Source organism: Teleopsis dalmanni, chromosome X, assembly GCF_002237135.1.
Source record: "Teleopsis dalmanni isolate 2A chromosome X, ASM223713v2, whole genome shotgun sequence".
Taxonomy (NCBI): Eukaryota; Metazoa; Arthropoda; class Insecta; order Diptera; family Diopsidae; genus Teleopsis; species Teleopsis dalmanni.
In genome coordinates, this window is record NC_051848.1 from 78,701,221 (window position 1) to 78,722,671 (window position 21,451).

General features: G+C 35.5%; 2 protein-coding genes across 2 annotated transcripts; both read left to right on the forward strand.

Annotated features, from left to right (window-relative positions):
- The first annotated feature begins 407 nt into the window (after positions 1-407).
- LOC119688585 lies at positions 408-1,301 on the forward strand. Its single transcript, XM_038103258.1, has one exon. The coding sequence runs from the start codon at positions 408-410 to the stop codon at positions 1,299-1,301; it is 894 nt and encodes a 297-aa protein (XP_037959186.1).
- A 2,657-nt stretch (positions 1,302-3,958) lies between these two features.
- LOC119688586 lies at positions 3,959-4,852 on the forward strand. The gene has a single exon (XM_038103259.1). It carries the CDS (start codon positions 3,959-3,961, stop codon positions 4,850-4,852), a length of 894 nt encoding a protein of 297 aa, XP_037959187.1.
- The last annotated feature ends 16,599 nt before the right edge of the window (positions 4,853-21,451 follow it).

The window sequence follows — 21,451 nt, forward strand, 5'->3', positions numbered from 1 at the left end:
GTACTTGAGACATTTAAAAATACTTAATCGATAATTAAAATAACAAAAAAAAAACCAAAAATAAGGGGAGCATGTTACATATGTGGCGGATTTGGCAACCACAGATAATTATCAAAACACAAAAAGCACGATGGCAACGTTGTGACTTGACAAGCAGAAATCGTATAAAAGCAGAACGCTGGTAAGCATCGCTCTCTTTTGCATTCGAGCCGTCAGCAACCAAGGAGTTATAGTGGAACAATAATACCACAATTGGTGACACCGAACAAGGTAATAAAATAAAATTATACAGAAAGCAAAAACGAATAAGTCGTTTTCACGACTAAATAATTAAAGAGATAAAAAAAAAACAAAAACCAAAAAATTTTGCGCACATAATTTTTTCATCGGAATTGTTGGCGACTAATATGAGCATGACAGAAGCCAATCAGGAAATAAACAGCCCCAATTTGGCAGCTGCATCAGCACCCAGTCAAGCCGAACAAGGTCAGAGTGTAGAAGCGATGGGCGTGGTCAAATTACCACCTTTCCTTCACTCTGATCCCGAATTATGGTTCACGCAAATCGATGGGTTACTGCATGTCAATAGAATAACATCAGATGTCTCCAAATACTACACAGTCATCACGGCACTTGACGCAAATACACTTGGCCAGGTAGCAGACATCGCAAAGAAGCCTCCAGTTTCCGACAAATACGCAACATTAAAAGAAGAATTGATCCGACGCTTTGGTGAGTCAAAGCAAAAACAACTCATCAAATTGCTTACAAACTTAGAGCTATCAGACAAGCGACCGTCTCAATTACTGCGTGACATGCGCAATTTAGCGGGTACAAACATTTCTGAAGATGCCCTTTCAACTCTGTGGGCACAACGCTTGCCCAGCAACGTTAGATGTATTTTGTCTGCATGTAACGCCGGCAGTTTGGAAAGCATGGCAGAATTAGCTGACAGGATAATGGACAATTTACCAACACCGCAGTTCGTTATGGCTGCAACAACTGGTACTCATTTTAATCAATCGTCATCGCCGTTAGAAGCGCGAGTACTTGCATTAGAGACAGCAGTACAGCAAATTATAAGCAGCTTGGGTGAGTTAACGATGCAGTTAAAACCGAGCAGTCGTGATAGAAGTACGGACCGTCGTCACGAAAAAAGAGATCGCAAGCAGAGCAATATGAGAAACAAAGTATGCAGTTACCATACACGATTTGGGTCCAGGGCGTTTAAATGCACTCCACCATGTGAATTCAGCAAGGCAGCTGAAAATCACAGCTCAACACCAACAGCGGAAAACTAAAAACGTTATCGCAAACAAGTGCGGCATGCGATAATGAACCTCCCTGCTGCACGATCGAGACCCGTCTTCACGTCTTTGACAAACTAAACAAATTGAACTTCTTAGTCGACACAGGTTCAGTTGTCTCAGTTGTGCCAGTTACTCTCATCAATAGTAAACCAAATCCGATTACAAGTAAAGACGTCAGATTATATGCAGTGAACAACACAACAATAAATACATTTGGAGTAAAAAGGTTGAAAGTTGACCTAGGTCTTCGCCGTGAATTTTGTTGGAGTTTCATTATAGCCGACGTAAAATCACCGATCATAGGAGCAGATTTTTTATCCAGATTTGGTCTCATACTAGACATAAAGAGAAAAAAGCTAATTGATCCGCTAACAACGTTAAATGTGATTGGGGCAATCAAAAAAGTCACCACACACTCGATCTCAACGCTGCACAAAAATAGCAATCTCTTCACAATAATCAATAAATACATTGACCTAGCTAATCCCAACTCGTATCGCCTTCCGAAAAACTCGCAGGTTAATCACCGTATGGAAACGAATTGTCAACCGATAGCCGAGAAGCCGAGGCGTTATGCAGGTGAGAAATTAACAGCTATAAAGAACGAATTCAGCACATTGCTTGAAGAAGGAGTAGTGCGACCATCTGATAGTCAATGGTCCAGTCCCGTTCATCTAGTGAAAAAGAAAACCGGCGGTTTGAGAGCGTGTGGAGATTTCCGCAGACTACATTGTGACCGAAAGGTTTTCGGAAGTTCTCATTTAAAATTCGCGCGCTGTATATTTTTCGATATTTTAAGTTTATGTAGTTTGGCAGCACTGTCCTTAATTACTATGCCAAAAATGAGCGCGATCTGTCAGACAGTTCGTTTACGGCAGCTGTTGAAACCAGTTCACCTCAGTAGTGCGTTGCGAAAAAAACTTCGAAGACTTCGTTGAAATGCGAATATTCGAATAATCGAAGAACTTCGGTTTTTTAAAAACTTCGAATAATGTGAACAGCACTAATATCGAGTTGTTATACCTCAAAAACTTAGAAAAGTTATCCTTAATTTGCTTCATGAATCTCATTTAGGGATAGTTAAAACCAAAGCATTGGCTCGAACGTTTGTTTGGTGGCCAAAATTAGATTCAGAAATAGAAGAACTAATAAAAGCATGTATTTCTTGCCAAAAACTGTTGCCTAGTCCTGAAAAAAGTTCACTAATTCCCTGGAGACCAACAAACGCTGTTTGGCAAAGACTGCATATTGATTTTGCTGGTCCGGTTAAAAATTTTCATTTTTTTGTTATCGTTGATTCTTACTCTAAGTGGGTTGAAGTGTTTAAAACCATAAAAATAACCTCCAATTTTGTCATTTCCAAACTAAGAGAAATTTTTTGCCGTTTTGGAATTCCACATACTCTTGTCAGCGACAATGGCAGACAATTTGTATCTGAAATTTTTAAAAACTCAAAACTTTAAAAATCAAATACATTTTAACTGCTCCAGGTTAACCATCGACCAATGGATAGGCGGAAAATTTTGTTAAAACGCTAAAAAATCAATTTAAGCTAATTTGAATTCGAATAAAAATGAAAATCTTGATATCGTACTTAATCGTTTTCTCATGGACTATCGTAATACCAAACATTGCACGACGGAAGAAAGTCCGGCTCAAATATTACTGGGTAGATCCATAAGAACACGATTTGATTTTATTAAACCACCCTTAATTTATGATAAGATTATTGAAAAGTAAGAAAAATATATTTCTAATTACAAAGGTCAGTAGATTTCAAGAAAGGACAAAACGTTTTTGTTCGTGATTACACCAATACTAATAAAAAATCGTGGACTCCAGCAACAATTAAAGAAAAAATTGGCCCACGATCGTTTTATTGTGTCTTACCCAATCAAAGAATCATAAAACGACATATGGATCAGATACGATCAGGAACAGGTGAAAACCAATTCGTCAGTAATGAGTTCATATCAAATTCGTATAATTCTGATTTGTCAAATTTAAATGATTCAAATATAACAGTTGGACCACTACAAAATTCTGTTGTAGATTTAACAAATGAAACGTTTAATGAAAATAATGTATTATCGCAAAATGAAAATTTACATGAAAATTTATTGAATAGAAATGAATTACAGCAACAAATTATTTTGAATGAAAATAATAATGAACAAAATGAAATGAATGTTGAAACTAATAGATATGCAGGAATATTAAGACCTAGACCTAGAAATAAAAGTACTTGAGACATTTAAAAATACTTAATCGATAATTAAAATAACAAAAAAAAAACCAAAAATAAGGGGAGCATGTTACATATGTGGCGGATTTGGCAACCACAGATAATTATCAAAACACAAAAAGCACGATGGCAACGTTGTGACTTGACAAGCAGAAAACGTATAAAAGCAGAACGCTGGTAAGCATCGCTCTCTTTTGCATTCGAGCCGTCAGCAACCAAGGAGTTATAGTGGAACAATAATACCACAATTGGTGACACCGAACAAGGTAATAAAATAAAATTATACAGAAAGCAAAAACGAATAAGTCGTTTTCACGACTAAATAATTAAAGAGATAAAAAAAAAACAAAAACCAAAAAATTTTGCGCACATAATTTTTTCATCGGAATTGTTGGCGACTAATATGAGCATGACAGAAGCCAATCAGGAAATAAACAGCCCCAATTTGGCAGCTGCATCAGCACCCAGTCAAGCCGAACAAGGTCAGAGTGTAGAAGCGATGGGCGTGGTCAAATTACCACCTTTCCTTCACTCTGATCCCGAATTATGGTTCACGCAAATCGATGGGTTACTGCATGTCAATAGAATAACATCAGATGTCTCCAAATACTACACAGTCATCACGGCACTTGACGCAAATACACTTGGCCAGGTAGCAGACATCGCAAAGAAGCCTCCAGTTTCCGACAAATACGCAACATTAAAAGAAGAATTGATCCGACGCTTTGGTGAGTCAAAGCAAAAACAACTCATCAAATTGCTTACAAACTTAGAGCTATCAGACAAGCGACCGTCTCAATTACTGCGTGACATGCGCAATCTAGCGGGTACAAACATTTCTGAAGATGCACTTTCAACTCTGTGGGCACAACGCTTGCCCAGCAACGTTAGATGCATTTTGTCTGCATGCAACGCTGGCAGTTTGGAAAGCATGGCAGAATTAGCTGACAGGATCATGGACAATTTACCAACACCACAGTTCGTTATGGCTGCAACAACTGGTACTCATTTTAATCAATCGTCATCGCCGTTAGAAGCGCGAGTACTTGCATTAGAGACAGCAGTACAGCAAATTATAAGCAGCTTGGGTGAGTTAACGATGCAGTTAAAACCGAGCAGTCGTGATAGAAGTACGGACCGTCGTCACGAAAAAAGAGATCGCAAGCAGAGCAATATGAGAAACAAAGTATGCAGTTACCATACACGATTTGGGTCCAGGGCGTTTAAATGCACTCCACCATGTGAATTCAGCAAGGCAGCTGAAAATCACAGCTCAACACCAACAGCGGAAAACTAAAAACGTTATCGCAAACAAGTGCGGCATGCGATAATGAACCTCCCTGCTGCACGATCGAGACCCGTCTTCACGTCTTTGACAAACTAAACAAATTGAACTTCTTAGTCGACACAGGTTCAGTTGTCTCAGTTGTGCCAGTTACTCTCATCAATAGTAAACCAAATCCGATTACAAGTAAAGACGTCAGATTATATGCAGTGAACAACACAACAATAAATACATTTGGAGTAAAAAGGTTGAAAGTTGACCTAGGTCTTCGCCGTGAATTTTGTTGGAGTTTCATTATAGCCGACGTAAAATCACCGATCATAGGAGCAGATTTTTTATCCAGATTTGGTCTCATACTAGACATAAAGAGAAAAAAGCTAATTGATCCGCTAACAACGTTAAATGTGATTGGGGCAATCAAAAAAGTCACCACACACTCGATCTCAACGCTGCACAAAAATAGCAATCTCTTCACAATAATCAATAAATACATTGACCTAGCTAATCCCAACTCGTATCGCCTTCCGAAAAACTCGCAGGTTAATCACCGTATGGAAACGAATTGTCAACCGATAGCCGAGAAGCCGAGGCGTTATGCAGGTGAGAAATTAACAGCTATAAAGAACGAATTCAGCACATTGCTTGAAGAAGGAGTAGTGCGACCATCTGATAGTCAATGGTCCAGTCCCGTTCATCTAGTGAAAAAGAAAACCGGCGGTTTGAGAGCGTGTGGAGATTTCCGCAGACTACATTGTGACCGAAAGGTTTTCGGAAGTTCTCATTTAAAATTCGCGCGCTGTATATTTTTCGATATTTTAAGTTTATGTAGTTTGGCAGCACTGTCCTTAATTACTATGCCAAAAATGAGCGCGATCTGTCAGACAGTTCGTTTACGGCAGCTGTTGAAACCAGTTCACCTCAGTAGTGCGTTGCGAAAAAAACTTCGAAGACTTCGTTGAAATGCGAATATTCGAATAATCGAAGAACTTCGGTTTTTTAAAAACTTCGAATAATGTGAACAGCACTAATATCGAGTTGTTATACCTCAAAAACTTAGAAAAGTTATCCTTAATTTGCTTCATGAATCTCATTTAGGGATAGTTAAAACCAAAGCATTGGCTCGAACGTTTGTTTGGTGGCCAAAATTAGATTCAGAAATAGAAGAACTAATAAAAGCATGTATTTCTTGCCAAAAACTGTTGCCTAGTCCTGAAAAAAGTTCACTAATTCCCTGGAGACCAACAAACGCTGTTTGGCAAAGACTGCATATTGATTTTGCTGGTCCGGTTAAAAATTTTCATTTTTTTGTTATCGTTGATTCTTACTCTAAGTGGGTTGAAGTGTTTAAAACCATAAAAATAACCTCCAATTTTGTCATTTCCAAACTAAGAGAAATTTTTTGCCGTTTTGGAATTCCACATACTCTTGTCAGCGACAATGGCAGACAATTTGTATCTGAAATTTTTAAAAACTCAAAACTTTAAAAATCAAATACATTTTAACTGCTCCAGGTTAACCATCGACCAATGGATAGGCGGAAAATTTTGTTAAAACGCTAAAAAATCAATTTAAGCTAATTTGAATTCGAATAAAAATGAAAATCTTGATATCGTACTTAATCGTTTTCTCATGGACTATCGTAATACCAAACATTGCACGACGGAAGAAAGTCCGGCTCAAATATTACTGGGTAGATCCATAAGAACACGATTTGATTTTATTAAACCACCCTTAATTTATGATAAGATTATTGAAAAGTAAGAAAAATATATTTCTAATTACAAAGGTCAGTAGATTTCAAGAAAGGACAAAACGTTTTTGTTCGTGATTACACCAATACTAATAAAAAATCGTGGACTCCAGCAACAATTAAAGAAAAAATTGGCCCACGATCGTTTTATTGTGTCTTACCCAATCAAAGAATCATAAAACGACATATGGATCAGATACGATCAGGAACAGGTGAAAACCAATTCGTCAGTAATGAGTTCATATCAAATTCGTATAATTCTGATTTGTCAAATTTAAATGATTCAAATATAACAGTTGGACCACTACAAAATTCTGTTGTAGATTTAACAAATGAAACGTTTAATGAAAATAATGTATTATCGCAAAATGAAAATTTACATGAAAATTTATTGAATAGAAATGAATTACAGCAACAAATTATTTTGAATGAAAATAATAATGAACAAAATGAAATGAATGTTGAAACTAATAGATATGCAGGAATATTAAGACCTAGACCTAGAAATAAAAGTACTTGAGACATTTAAAAATACTTAATCGATAATTAAAATAACAAAAAAAAAACCAAAAATAAGGGGAGCATGTTACATATGTGGCGGATTTGGCAACCACAGATAATTATCAAAACACAAAAAGCACGATGGCAACGTTGTGACTTGACAAGCAGAAAACGTATAAAAGCAGAACGCTGGTAAGCATCGCTCTCTTTTGCATTCGAGCCGTCAGCAACCAAGGAGTTATAGTGGAACAATAATACCACAATTGGTGACACCGAACAAGGTAATAAAATAAAATTATACAGAAAGCAAAAACGAATAAGTCGTTTTCACGACTAAATAATTAAAGAGATAAAAAAAAAACAAAAACCAAAAAATTTTGCGCACATAATTTTTTCATCGGAATTGTTGGCGACTAATATGAGCATGACAGAAGCCAATCAGGAAATAAACAGCCCCAATTTGGCAGCTGCATCAGCACCCAGTCAAGCCGAACAAGGTCAGAGTGTAGAAGCGATGGGCGTGGTCAAATTACCACCTTTCCTTCACTCTGATCCCGAATTATGGTTCACGCAAATCGATGGGTTACTGCATGTCAATAGAATAACATCAGATGTCTCCAAATACTACACAGTCATCACGGCACTTGACGCAAATACACTTGGCCAGGTAGCAGACATCGCAAAGAAGCCTCCAGTTTCCGACAAATACGCAACATTAAAAGAAGAATTGATCCGACGCTTTGGTGAGTCAAAGCAAAAACAACTCATCAAATTGCTTACAAACTTAGAGCTATCAGACAAGCGACCGTCTCAATTACTGCGTGACATGCGCAATTTAGCGGGTACAAACATTTCTGAAGATGCCCTTTCAACTCTGTGGGCACAACGCTTGCCCAGCAACGTTAGATGTATTTTGTCTGCATGTAACGCCGGCAGTTTGGAAAGCATGGCAGAATTAGCTGACAGGATAATGGACAATTTACCAACACCGCAGTTCGTTATGGCTGCAACAACTGGTACTCATTTTAATCAATCGTCATCGCCGTTAGAAGCGCGAGTACTTGCATTAGAGACAGCAGTACAGCAAATTATAAGCAGCTTGGGTGAGTTAACGATGCAGTTAAAACCGAGCAGTCGTGATAGAAGTACGGACCGTCGTCACGAAAAAAGAGATCGCAAGCAGAGCAATATGAGAAACAAAGTATGCAGTTACCATACACGATTTGGGTCCAGGGCGTTTAAATGCACTCCACCATGTGAATTCAGCAAGGCAGCTGAAAATCACAGCTCAACACCAACAGCGGAAAACTAAAAACGTTATCGCAAACAAGTGCGGCATGCGATAATGAACCTCCCTGCTGCACGATCGAGACCCGTCTTCACGTCTTTGACAAACTAAACAAATTGAACTTCTTAGTCGACACAGGTTCAGTTGTCTCAGTTGTGCCAGTTACTCTCATCAATAGTAAACCAAATCCGATTACAAGTAAAGACGTCAGATTATATGCAGTGAACAACACAACAATAAATACATTTGGAGTAAAAAGGTTGAAAGTTGACCTAGGTCTTCGCCGTGAATTTTGTTGGAGTTTCATTATAGCCGACGTAAAATCACCGATCATAGGAGCAGATTTTTTATCCAGATTTGGTCTCATACTAGACATAAAGAGAAAAAAGCTAATTGATCCGCTAACAACGTTAAATGTGATTGGGGCAATCAAAAAAGTCACCACACACTCGATCTCAACGCTGCACAAAAATAGCAATCTCTTCACAATAATCAATAAATACATTGACCTAGCTAATCCCAACTCGTATCGCCTTCCGAAAAACTCGCAGGTTAATCACCGTATAGAAACGAATTGTCAACCGATAGCCGAGAAGCCGAGGCGTTATGCAGGTGAGAAATTAACAGCTATAAAGAACGAATTCAGCACATTGCTTGAACAAGGAATAGTGCGACCATCTGATAGTCAATGGTCCAGTCCCGTTCATCTAGTGAAAAAGAAAACCGGCGGTTGGAGAGCGTGTGGAGATTTCCGCAGACTAAATGCACATACTAAACCAGACAAATACCCAATACCGTTCCTGGATCAAATTTCTGAGAGACTTTTTGGCGCCTGTAAATTTTCGAAAATCGATATCAACAAAGCGTATTATAATATACCAATGGCCTCAGAAGACATCTGTAAAACTGCAGTAAGCACTCCACTAGGCATGTTCGAATTCGTTGTTATGCCATTTGGTCTCAAAAACGCGACACAAACATTTCAAAGACATATGGATTCTTTATTCAGAAATATTTCTTTCGTTTTCTGCTATCTCGACGACATATTGGTTTTTTCTCGAAACATGGAAGAACATGAAAAACACGTAGAAATTGTGCTAAATAAACTACAGGAAGCACATCTTGGTGTTAATATTGCTAAATGCGAGTTCGGTGTTGATGAGTTGCAGTTCTTGGGTTATCATTTGTCAGCAAGTGGCATGAATCCCCCAGCAGAGCGTGTAGAAGCCATTCAAAATTATGTCCGACCCAAGACAATACATGAAATTCGTCAATTTCTTGGAGTTGTCAATTATTATCGAAAGTACATTCCTCGAGCGGCACAGCTACAAGCACCCCTAAGCAGCCTACTGAGAAAATCCAAGAAGAGAGATAAAACAGAAATAGTCTGGACAGCAGATCTAAACACATCATTTGAAAACTGTAAGGCAGGCATATCAACATTAACTCAGCTAGTATTCTTATCACCAACAGCACCTCTTCGTCTTTCAACCGATGCTTCCAGCACCGCAATAGGATCAGTTCTGGAGCAGCGAGTCAATGACCAGTGGAAGCCAGTAGCGTTCTTCTCCGCCAAGCTTAAATCGGCAGAAGTAAATTACAGTACATATGACAGAGAACTCCTAGCAGTTTACGCATCCATAAAACATTTTCGTCATTTGCTTGAAGGGCGTCATTTTGTCATCCGCACTGACCATAAGCCGTTGACGTTCGCTTTTCAGCAGAAAGCCAATAAGGTATCTCCTCGTCAATTGCGCCATCTGAGTTACATAGCAGAATTCACGACCGAGATCGTGCATGTGTCAGGTGAAGACAACATAGTAGCAAACACACTCTCGCGGATCAACTCGATAGCCATGCCAGAAACTTGCAGGAAGATGATGAAGAACTAAAACAATTGTTGTCCACAGGCACGAAATTACAACTGAAGAAATTGCAGTTGCAATCGAACTTGGGGACATACTGTGATGTCACCACGGGCCAGTTAAGACCATTTATACCCAAATCTTTACGCAAAGAGGTATTCAACTTAGTGCATTCTTTGGCACATACTGGTTCCAGATCCACAGCGCGACAACTTGCATCAAAATACGTGTGGCCATCAATGCGCAAAGACATAAACACTTGGGTTCGACAGTGTAAGGGTTGTCAGCAGTCCAAAATCAATAGGCACAACAGAATGAAGCCAAACGAATTTGCAAAAACCGATCAGCGATTCGACCATGTCCATCTGGATTTAATTACATTAGCAGATACAGTAGCCGTAAATTTCTATGCAACCTGGGTATCCCGGTTTGGTGCACCGAAAGTAATAACAACAGACCAGGGAACACAATTCGAAGCAGATCTGTTCCGAGCTTTGACTGACCTGTTAGGAACCAAACGAATCCGCACTACGCCTTATCATCCAGCAGCGAATGGCATGGTAGAGAGGTTCCACCGTACGCTAAAAGCAGCACTAATGGCAAGACCGAAACATACATGGCTCCAAATACTCCCATCAATTCTTTTAGGGTTACGAGTATCAGTGAAGGAAGACATAGGAGCATCTGCTGCAGAGATGATTTATGGTATCAACCTCCGTCTGTCTGGAGAACTCTTTGAACATAATACCCAATCAACTTCGTCAACGCCCCCTAATCAATCAAATTTTCTAAACAAATTTCGTGAATATTTGCGTGAAGTGCGACCAACGCCAGCAGCACATCATAGCGACAGATCACATCAGAAAACCACTAGAACCACCATATACAGGACCGCACAAAGTATTGAACAAAATAAGTGAACGAGTGTTCACAATTGGAGTAGGCGACAAAAAGTTGAACGTTTCAATCGAAAGATTGAAGCCAGCGTTCCTGGAAAATACAGATGTTCCAGCAGAACCGAAGTTCTTAGAAATCTTGGTAGACAATCATAGGCCAAAGCATGACACACCACCAGTAAGAAGCACGAAGAAAAAGGTTACGTTCGCCGAAGACCCGCTTCAATTAAACAACAGTCCATTGCAGTCAGACGCCATAGACAAAGGTCACACTCACACGTAGTCTTCATCACAATCCTTCAGCTATCTTCTAAGGAGGGAGTACTGTGGCGGATTTGGCAACCACAGATAATTATCAAAACACAAAAAGCACGATGGCAACGTTGTGACTTGACAAGCAGAAATCGTATAAAAGCAGAACGCTGGTAAGCATCGCTCTCTTTTGCATTCGAGCCGTCAGCAACCAAGGAGTTATAGTGGAACAATAATACCACATATATATAATATATATATACAGTTTGTCAACATTGTGTTTGCAAAACGAAAAAATGTTACAAATGTTTATTAAATGCCCATTAAAAACGACTTAATTTTGAAATAAAAAAAATATTAAAAAGTTTACAAATAAATTAAACATTTTTCTTCATATTAAACTAAAAATTAATCAAAAGATTAATATAGATTTAATCTACACACATTCGCTTAAAGCAAAACACAAGCAGCTAACGCGTAAGCAAGAACGTCGCATATATTCCAAACGCATAATAGTCAAAAATGTAAAATCGACTATTAGCGAGCAATCAAAATGAAACTAGTTTGCGTTTTTTGTTGTTGCTTTATGCATAACCTTTATGCATTGTTTATTCATTTTCTTATGGTATACATTGTGACCGAAAAGTTTCCGGAAACTCTTAAATAAAACGCAAAATTCTTAATCTTCATCAATATATTTTAATCTCTTCAAAAATGCTCCATTAGAAGCGATACACAAATCCACGTTCTTCACCAATCATCAAAACATTTTTATAGGCGCTTTCCGGTATGGCTTTGAGTTCCCTCTGCGAATTCTGTTTTACGTCTTCTATGGATTCAAAACGCGTTCCTCTGAGTGGTAATTTGAGGTTGGGAAACAGGAAAAAGTCACACGGTGCAAGATCAGGTGAATACGGTGGCTGTTCGATGGTATTTATTGAATGTTTGGCCTTAAAATCGTTGATAATGTTGAACAAATTGAGGTGAATCGGAACAAGCCGGGCGTTGACACGTCGCATACACAAATTGTCCACCAAAATCAAACGAGCCATCTCACGACCGATGCCTAGCTCTCGTGCTATCTCTCTAACACTCACATGAGGATTTTTGAACACGATTTCCTTTGCCTTTTCAATGTTTTCGTCGGTGGTAGAGGTCGAAGGTCGTCCAGAACGCGGCATGTCTTCGACGGTCGTACGACAGTCCTGAAAGGCTTTGTACCACTCATAAACTTGAGTTTTCGATAAAACTGATTCCCCATAAGCCTTTTGTAGCATTCGCAACGATTCTGCACACGAAATTTCGTTCGAAAAACAAAATTTGATGCAAACTCTTTGTTCAATATTTTTTTCCATTGTTTTTTTCGCAACGCACTACTGAGGTGAACTGGTTTCAACAGCTGCCGTAAACGAACTGCTGACAGATCCGCGCCTCTTTTTGGCATCAGTATAGGCAGTGCTGCCAACCTACAATAAACTTAAAATATCGAAAAATATACAGCGCGCGAATCTTAAATGAGAACCTCCGAAAACCTTTCGGTCACAATGTATATAAGCAATTAGTCGTTTGACAAAAATTGACTGATCTATATGTTATTTATGCAATATTCAAAATTTGGTTGTTTTTCCCAATTCTCAGCAAGCAATTCAGACCCTGGTTAAAAGTGCATAAAATATTAATTTGAAAATAGCGCGAATTATAGAATTTAAGAATAGAAAGACAAAACTTCGGTTTTGTATTAACTTTTATTCTTGTTGAGTTCAATCTTAAAACTAACTTAAACCTAGTTTTGTTCGTCCTTTTATAATATCGATTTGGCACAGCAAATCGTGATAATAAATTAAAATTATTTACCTAGGACTATTTTAGTTTAGTTATCATTATATTTGTGTTGAGATAATTAAACTGAATACTTTTACAAAATTAAATATACTTATTATTACAGTTTAGACACTTATTTATTTAGGATAAGACGATCTCTTAAGGTGATGGTACATAACTCGCGCGCTTTTCGATTGTTGTTGATTTTTGCACAACTTTATTAAAAAACTCAACCAGTGACAGAGACTGAAGATTAATTTCTAAAGCTAGAGTTAAAAAGTGAGTAAGCATTCAAACAAAAGAACAGTGCGGTTTATATATATATATAAAAAGAAAAGATAAAAGTGATGATAGAGACAGCTATTATTTTATTACAAACGTGTTCCACAAAAGCTGTGATTGTAAGTCCACAACACAACACAACGTAGCAAAACAGAACATTGCACAACACTTCAAAACCAACACAAAAAAGTTATTTATTTTATTTATTATTATTATTTTATTATTTTTTTTCTTTTTTATTTTTATTTATCTATTTAATTATTTGAATATAAAGTACAATATTTCACATATATTCATTTTCACATTTTTTTTTTTTGGTTATATAGGTAAATTTAATTATAATTATACGTATATATACATGTATTTAATTTTATTTAAATTCAATTTATTTTAATAGTATATGTAATAAGTAAGTGTTATACCACACCTGACATTTGCATGTATAACCACGTATGCAAATGAGCAATCAAAATCTAGAAAGAAGACATACGATAAGCATTCCAAGTAAACGTAATGCTTATTTGGTAATAGACGCATCGAATACGTTGCCTCTGAAAACTACACGAACTGACAAAAGTTTGTCAAACATTGCACCTTCAGCAACTTCGCTTGCATTTTCCGACTTAGCGAGTCCAAAAAATAAAATAAAGGTCCAAACAGGCATGGAACGCTATGTAAATATGAAACGTAAACTTAGTCCTCAAAAAAGCAATTCAAAAGGTGCTAAAATAACTAAAACTATCAAAGATAGAGCAACTACAAACATTCTTTCTGGCAATAGATTTGCTGAATTAGCTGAAACTACAGAAGAAACTAATCAGCCTATTAACAAAAATTTTAAACCGCCTCCAATCTACCTGCGTGAACGCAGCTTAAATAACCTACTTACAATCCTTGCAAGTCTGATTGGAAATAATACTTTTCATATTGTTCCTATAACTAGGGGCAATATACACGAAACCAAAATCCAAATCGAAACTGAAAACAATTTTAGAGTCATAACCAAATATTTCGAAGACAGCAAAAAAAATTACTACACATACCAACTAAAGAGTAGTAAGGGCCTCGTTGTCGTAATTAAAGGTATCGAATCAGATGTAGAACCCATTGAGATAACAAATGCCCTAAGCGAAAAAGGCTTTAGCGCTAGAGCAGTAATAAATATTGTTAACAAAGATAAAATCCCACAACCTATGTTCAAAGTTGAACTTCACCCGGAAGCTTCTAAGCTTAAAAAAAATGAGAGCCATCCCATCTACAACCTACAGTATTTACTTCACCGCAGAATTAGCGTTGAGGAACCCACAAAAGAAATGGTCCGGTTCAATGCACAAACTGCCAAGAGTATGGCCATACTAAGTCATATTGCACTCTTCGCACAGTGTGCGTAGCATGTGGCGAGCATCACCGTAGTTCCGAATGCGATAAAAAGGCATAAAAGGATTCCAACTCCAAAAAATGTACCAAATGCAGTGGAAATCAAACTGCAAACTACAGAGGCTGTCCTATTTAAAAAGAACTAAAGCACAGGTTAGCTCTGCAGAAAGAAACGCTGCGTAATCCTACAAGAAGCAACACCATTAAATTAGTTGAAGTACCTCAACCTTTAACTTCTAAGCCTGTTACACCAGGTGTTTCATATGCTAATGTCGTTAAAGCTGACAAACAACAAACCCCTCCAGTTCAAAGTAATAGTTTGGAAATGATGATCTCCACTCTCATCCAGAGCTTAACTCAGTTTATGTCAATCATGCAAACTACTCTTAACGAGATAGTTAAAATGCAAAGTCAATTAATGCAAATGTTTTTGTCGAATAAATTAGTACTTGAGTACTTGAATAAAAAAACTACATGACCTGAGAAAGTGTGGATATAATGCTTTGCTCAAAAACACATCTAACAAACAAAAATTTCTTTTCTATTCCTGGTTATTTGTTCTATAAAATCAATAATCCAGATGGCAAAGCACATAAAACACACTTTTCTAGGTAAGTATGGTTATATTTATATGCAAGCCTTAATATGCCTTAAGCACAAAAGAAAACATTTAACTTTTTCGGCAGTTTACTGCCCCCTCGCTACAAAATTACTGAGACTCAATTTACGGATTACTTCGTAACTATAGGTGACCGATTTCTTGCAGCCGAAGACTACAACTCCAAGCACACGTATTGGGGTTCACGGCTCTGTAATTCAAAAGTAAAACAGCTTTACAATTTCATTTTAAATGAGAAAAATGCACTAGACGTAATCTCTTTAGGGCAGCCAACATATTGGCCTGCCGATAACAATAAAATACCAGACCTAATAGCCTTCGCCGTAACGAAAGGCATAAGCAAAAATTTTATCTCAACATACACTAGCTGCGATTTGTCTTCTGACCATTCTCCAGTTACATTTCGTTTATTTGATGCTCCTCAGTTATATGACTGTTCCTATAGCCTTACAATTCCTAGAACAAACTGGCTCAAATATAAAAAGTACTTTAGTTCATACATACACACAAATTACAAGATAAAGTGTAAATCTAATATTGAGGACGCAACCTCGGTTTTAAACTCAATTCTGATTTCAGCAACAGAAAACTCCACTCCTAAAGACAATAAAATTCACACATCCAATAAAGTACTTACAAATAGTGACACAGAAAACTTAGTTTCCCCTTCAGCGAAAAACTTATTTAAGGAAGACCAAAGGAGACTAAGATCTGCATTAAGCAAGGAAACCAAAGTCAGGCAATATAATTATATTCAAAACCTATGTCCAAATGGCAAAAACCATTTATCCTAGTGGAATGCTAGCAAAGGTATAAATTCCCCCATAGAATCCGATTCTCCAATAAGAAACTCTCTCGGAAACTGGGCGCGAAGTGATCAAGAAAAATCTAACGTTTTTGCTGATTACCTAAAAAGGGTGTTCTAACCAAATCCTGCAACAGGACAATTGACTTTCCCACTCAAGATGTACATGCACCGTCTATTGGCATGAATATCACGGCCAATGATCTTGTTCACATAATCACAAACAAGTTTGATTGCAAAAGGGCACTGGGATATGATAATATTTCACCCATCATGAAAAAAAACTTACCCCTTTTGGCCATAAATTTTATCACAAAACATTTTAATGCTATTATTAAATTTGGCTTTTACCCAACAGAGTAAAAAACATTCGTGATTATTATGATTCTTAAATCAATTAAAGATCCCATGCTTGCCTCTTCATACAGTCCAATAAGCTTACATGCCTTTCTAAACTCTACTTCTAAAGACCACTACTTTTAAAGCTAAAACCGTTCCTTGATGTTCAAAACTTAATACTCTCCCACCAGGTTGGTATTAGGCAAAAACATGGAACTATTGAGCAAATTAATTGTAAACCGAATGAAATAAGACACAATTTGAGCTCAGAGAATATTGTTTCGCGGTATTTATCGATGTTAAACAAACATTTGACAAAGTGTAATCTTACTTATTTCGGGAGGAGGTTGTCTAAATGACGAATTAAAATTAATGAACTGAAATGTTGTCACGTCACTTTTACTTTAAATCGAAATACATCTTCAATAAGTTTACTAAATAACATTCCCATACCACAAGCAGATAACATAACGTACTTAGGTATTCACCTAGACAGACGATTAACTTGGTGCAAGCATATTGAAGCCAAAAAAAAAACTTCTAAGTTGCATTGACTCCTTAATAACAGATCTTTCCTTTTTTTTTTTGATTAATACACGAAAAGGTTCCAATAGTGCAATTACTAAACGTTCAGCATATTTAAACGTTAGCAGAGCCTGAAAAGATGGTACATGCCAATAATACAGCCTAGTAGGCATTGTCTATTCAACGAGTGAAATGGTACTGTTTAAAGCACTTGTAATAGAGGGAATATTATACTTTACGGCCACTACATCGTAAATTTTGAAAGTGAACGGGTGTTTGACCCTCAGTACAGAACGTGTACTTGTATTCGAAGATGTGGGGCGAAACCAACAACATAACATAAAACAAATCGAAGAACTGTCTTTCCATAAATTAACTACAACCTCAATTGATCTCCATATTCATTACAATTGACCTGTTGGTAGCAATATACGTATCTTGCCGACGATAAGATGGAACTAAAGTAAGGATCATACAGAATAAAGAAGTGAGACCGCCACCAAACAGAATATGTCCTAGTGATCGCTCGGTCATCCGTAAATATTCACCAAAAGAAGACACGACAGAACCACGGACTATATAATTCGGGGAAATAAGAATAACAATTAAATCTTAATTACCTTGCTTTGATTTTTTTTTAGTTTGTTTTTCAGACCGCTGTAATTTTTCTTAAAATGGATCTGGAGCGACATCAGAGGCAATGCGTGTCAAGTCTCTAGTTCATGTTGGTTATTATAAAACTAAGTAATATCTATTCTTTATTCATAATTAATTCAACTGACAACACAATAGCAATAACGTCTACCTGAACTGGCCTATTCCGAAGTATTAAAATTGTCAAGATGCACTATGTGCATAATATATAGTATACTATTACATTAAATTAAACTACATTAATAAGGTAACTTGATATTAATTAAATTAATACAATTATTAAATTAAAGGGATTAAATAGATATTATTTGGTTAAAGATACTCTCAACTTGAAGTCGTTGCAATGTATTACTCAATGTTGCAATGTTAAGTAATGAGTTGCACGATTGCACGATTGAAAGCGATATTGGAATGCGAATTTTTATAAAATACAACATTATAAAAATTTGCTATGAAGGTAAATTTATTTAAACACATAGCAAAATAATTACGAATTAGAGATTATTAATGTAATATTGTTTTTAAAGAGGAAAACATTAAATTTTATTTACTTCTATTGGTTACTGAGAAACCAATAGCAATTATTATAAAAATGTAATAAATTGTATCTACTCTGAACACATTTTATTCCTATTTAGTACACATTGTTAATAAAAAAAATTAATACGTGTTTTATAATTCTTCTATATAACTTAAATTAATTAGATTATTAATTAGATTAGATTAAAATTAATTAGATAGGAATTAGATTACATTAAATCAATTTAATCAGTCCAGTTATTCAAATTTATTCAGATATGTTTTTAATTTGATACACTTATAATTAAAGTTTTCTTTTCAATTTCAATTTCATGTTATTTTATTTAATTTAAAAACTACGTTAAAAAAAATTTTGTTGCATTATTATTATACTTTTTAATAAGATAGTTCCTGTTTTATTTTTCAGAAGTATATAGATATTATAAGTTTTATATATATATATATATATTAGGGTGGCCATTATTTACGAATGTGTTCAAATTCTAGATGCCACCCCCTAAATTTATTAGAATACTCAAAAAACTACTAAATGTGCAGTTTTAGACTATTCGGATAATGTTTAGAGGTCGCTCATCGACCTTAAACTTCGGAAAAATGACATTTTTTCACTTTTTTCAAATTTCTTCGCTCCCATCTCGCGTATTTTTCACCTTTGACTATTTGTACCAAATTAATATTATTCTTTAACATATTAGCTTTCAAATAAGGTAAAAATCAATCAATTTCGTCCACAATTAACTAAATTATTACTAAAATAAGAAATCATAGTCGACGTTTATTGAAGCTTTCAAGAGCAGCTATTTATGCTGGGAGTAAATACGAGTACGTATGAGCGAAAGTACAGTTTCTTGGACACAAAATGGTACAATATAATATTTGAAGACAATCAAATACTTCCTCACTATATATAATTGTCCACACTTGATTTGAATAATATGCTCAAAATAGATTAATTAATATAATAAAAGGAAAGGAGTCCTTAAGTAATTTATTTAAAAAGAATATTAAATTTATTTATTATTTGACAAAACTGTTTTAGTATACTTTTTAAAAGTCTTTCTATAATCTGTTATTACTTGCAATAAATATTGTTTATCTTGCTCATTTTTACCAAGGACTCTATTAAATTCTTCGAAAAGTTTTACTCCTCGCTCTGCCGTATCATTAACAGGTCTTATACTATAAACAATTTTTACCGCGTGTACATAATCTGTATGTTGGTTCCATTTTTCTGGTTCTAGGTTCAAGAAATCTGTAGATATATTGAATCGCTTAAAAAAGTTAATGGTATTGCCTGTCACAAAATCCTCTAGTGATTTCGATAAAAAATCGGTTACATTCTCCGTCTTCAAAAGAATTCGTTTTTCTCCGTCTTTTTTAATATCGTCCACATTGTCGTGGCTTTCATTGTTATCATCACTATCTACTTCAACATTCATTGATATAATTTTTTTTAACTTATCTGCCATTCTTTTTTTAATTTTAATTGGAATGTTGTCATCAAAAAATGACAGACCAATGCATTCATCGGATAAATACCATAAATGGTTACACATCTTCTTAATAGCAGCCTCAGATATTGTCTTATCAATACATCTATAATTATACATTTCTTTTATAAAACAAAAATCTTGGTAAGCTGCTTCTGATGCTATAACACATTTGAACCAATATTTTACGTAAACATGTATTATGAACAAACAGATTTCTTTTAGTTTTTGCTCTTCGAAAGATGAACTCATTTCGAAATAAATATATCTTTAAACAGTAAAGGGCTTTGGACATCCAACGAGCATGGTGCATTGGTCAGGGGTCACGGAATATTGGTGATGAACTTTCTCCCAAAGAGATGATAACTAGTTCCAATAGTTCTTTATAGTCATCTCTGCAAATTGATTTTTGTAGTTCTTTGTAACAAAAAGTTGTTATTTCATCCTTAACACCTAAGAGAATTTCTTTTGTTTACTTAAGGACTCCTTTCCTTTTATTATATTTATTAATCTATTTTGTGCATATTATTCAAATCAAGTGTGGACAATTATATATAGTGAGGAAGTATTTGATTGTCTTCAAATATTATATTGTACCATTTTGTGCCCAAGAAACTGTGCTTTCGCTCATACGTACTCGTATTTACTCCCATATTTATGCTGCTCTTGAAAGCTTCAATAAACGTCGAGTATGATTTCTTATTTTAGTAATAATTTAGTTAATTGTGGACGAAATTGATTGATTTTTACCTTATTTGAAAGCTAATATGTTAAAGAATAATATTAATTTGGTACAAATAGTCAAAGGTGAAAAATACGCGAGATGGGAGTGAAGAAATTTGAAAAAAGTGAAAAAATGTCATTTTTCCGAAGTTTAAGGTCGATGAGCGACCTCTAAACATTATCCGAATAGTCTAAAACTTCACATTTAGTAGTTTTTTGAGTATTCGAATAAATTTAGGGGGTGGCATCTAGAATTCGAACACATTTTTTTGCCCCCATACATATTACGGCCACCCTAATATATATATATATATATATAGAACGTGAAAAATGCGGCTACAATAAATATATTTAGAAACGTAAGAAAAGAAAACGTAAAGAAATTATAACTGGAATTATATTTGATATCCGAATAAAATAATTATGTTTTAACAAAAGTCCCTCGTTATGTTAAGTATGCATTAAATAAAAAAATAGAATGAAGTTCACCAAATATAATTCATATATAAACTAAAGTTGAATTAGGTCAGGATTAGAAGTTTTGCTGATAAGATTTACGTACAAATTTTTGTTTAAGTGGTGGCACCTTAATAAAAATTAAAAAAAAAAAATTCAAAAAATGAAAAAGTTTTAAATTTAAAAATCTGATCAAGTATCTAATTTGTTTCGACTAATTTTTTTTTTGAATGAAAGAATATAAAATATATAGGTATTTAAGAAGCCAATAATAATTATTGTCAGTGGTATTTATTATAATTATTTATATTTATTGAGATATACTGGCTAATAACAGCACAATATATATGCATGTAATTTTGTATAATAGAAAAATGTTTTATAAATCATTATCACCAAAAAACTTTTTTAAGATAAAAACTGATCTA

What these genes read in the sequence shown, in the direction of transcription:
- LOC119688585 (XM_038103258.1), top strand. Translation starts at nt 408, where the DNA reads ATGAGCATGACAGAAGCCAATCAGGAAATAAACAGCCCCAATTTGGCA.
- LOC119688586 (XM_038103259.1), top strand. Translation starts at nt 3,959, where the DNA reads ATGAGCATGACAGAAGCCAATCAGGAAATAAACAGCCCCAATTTGGCA.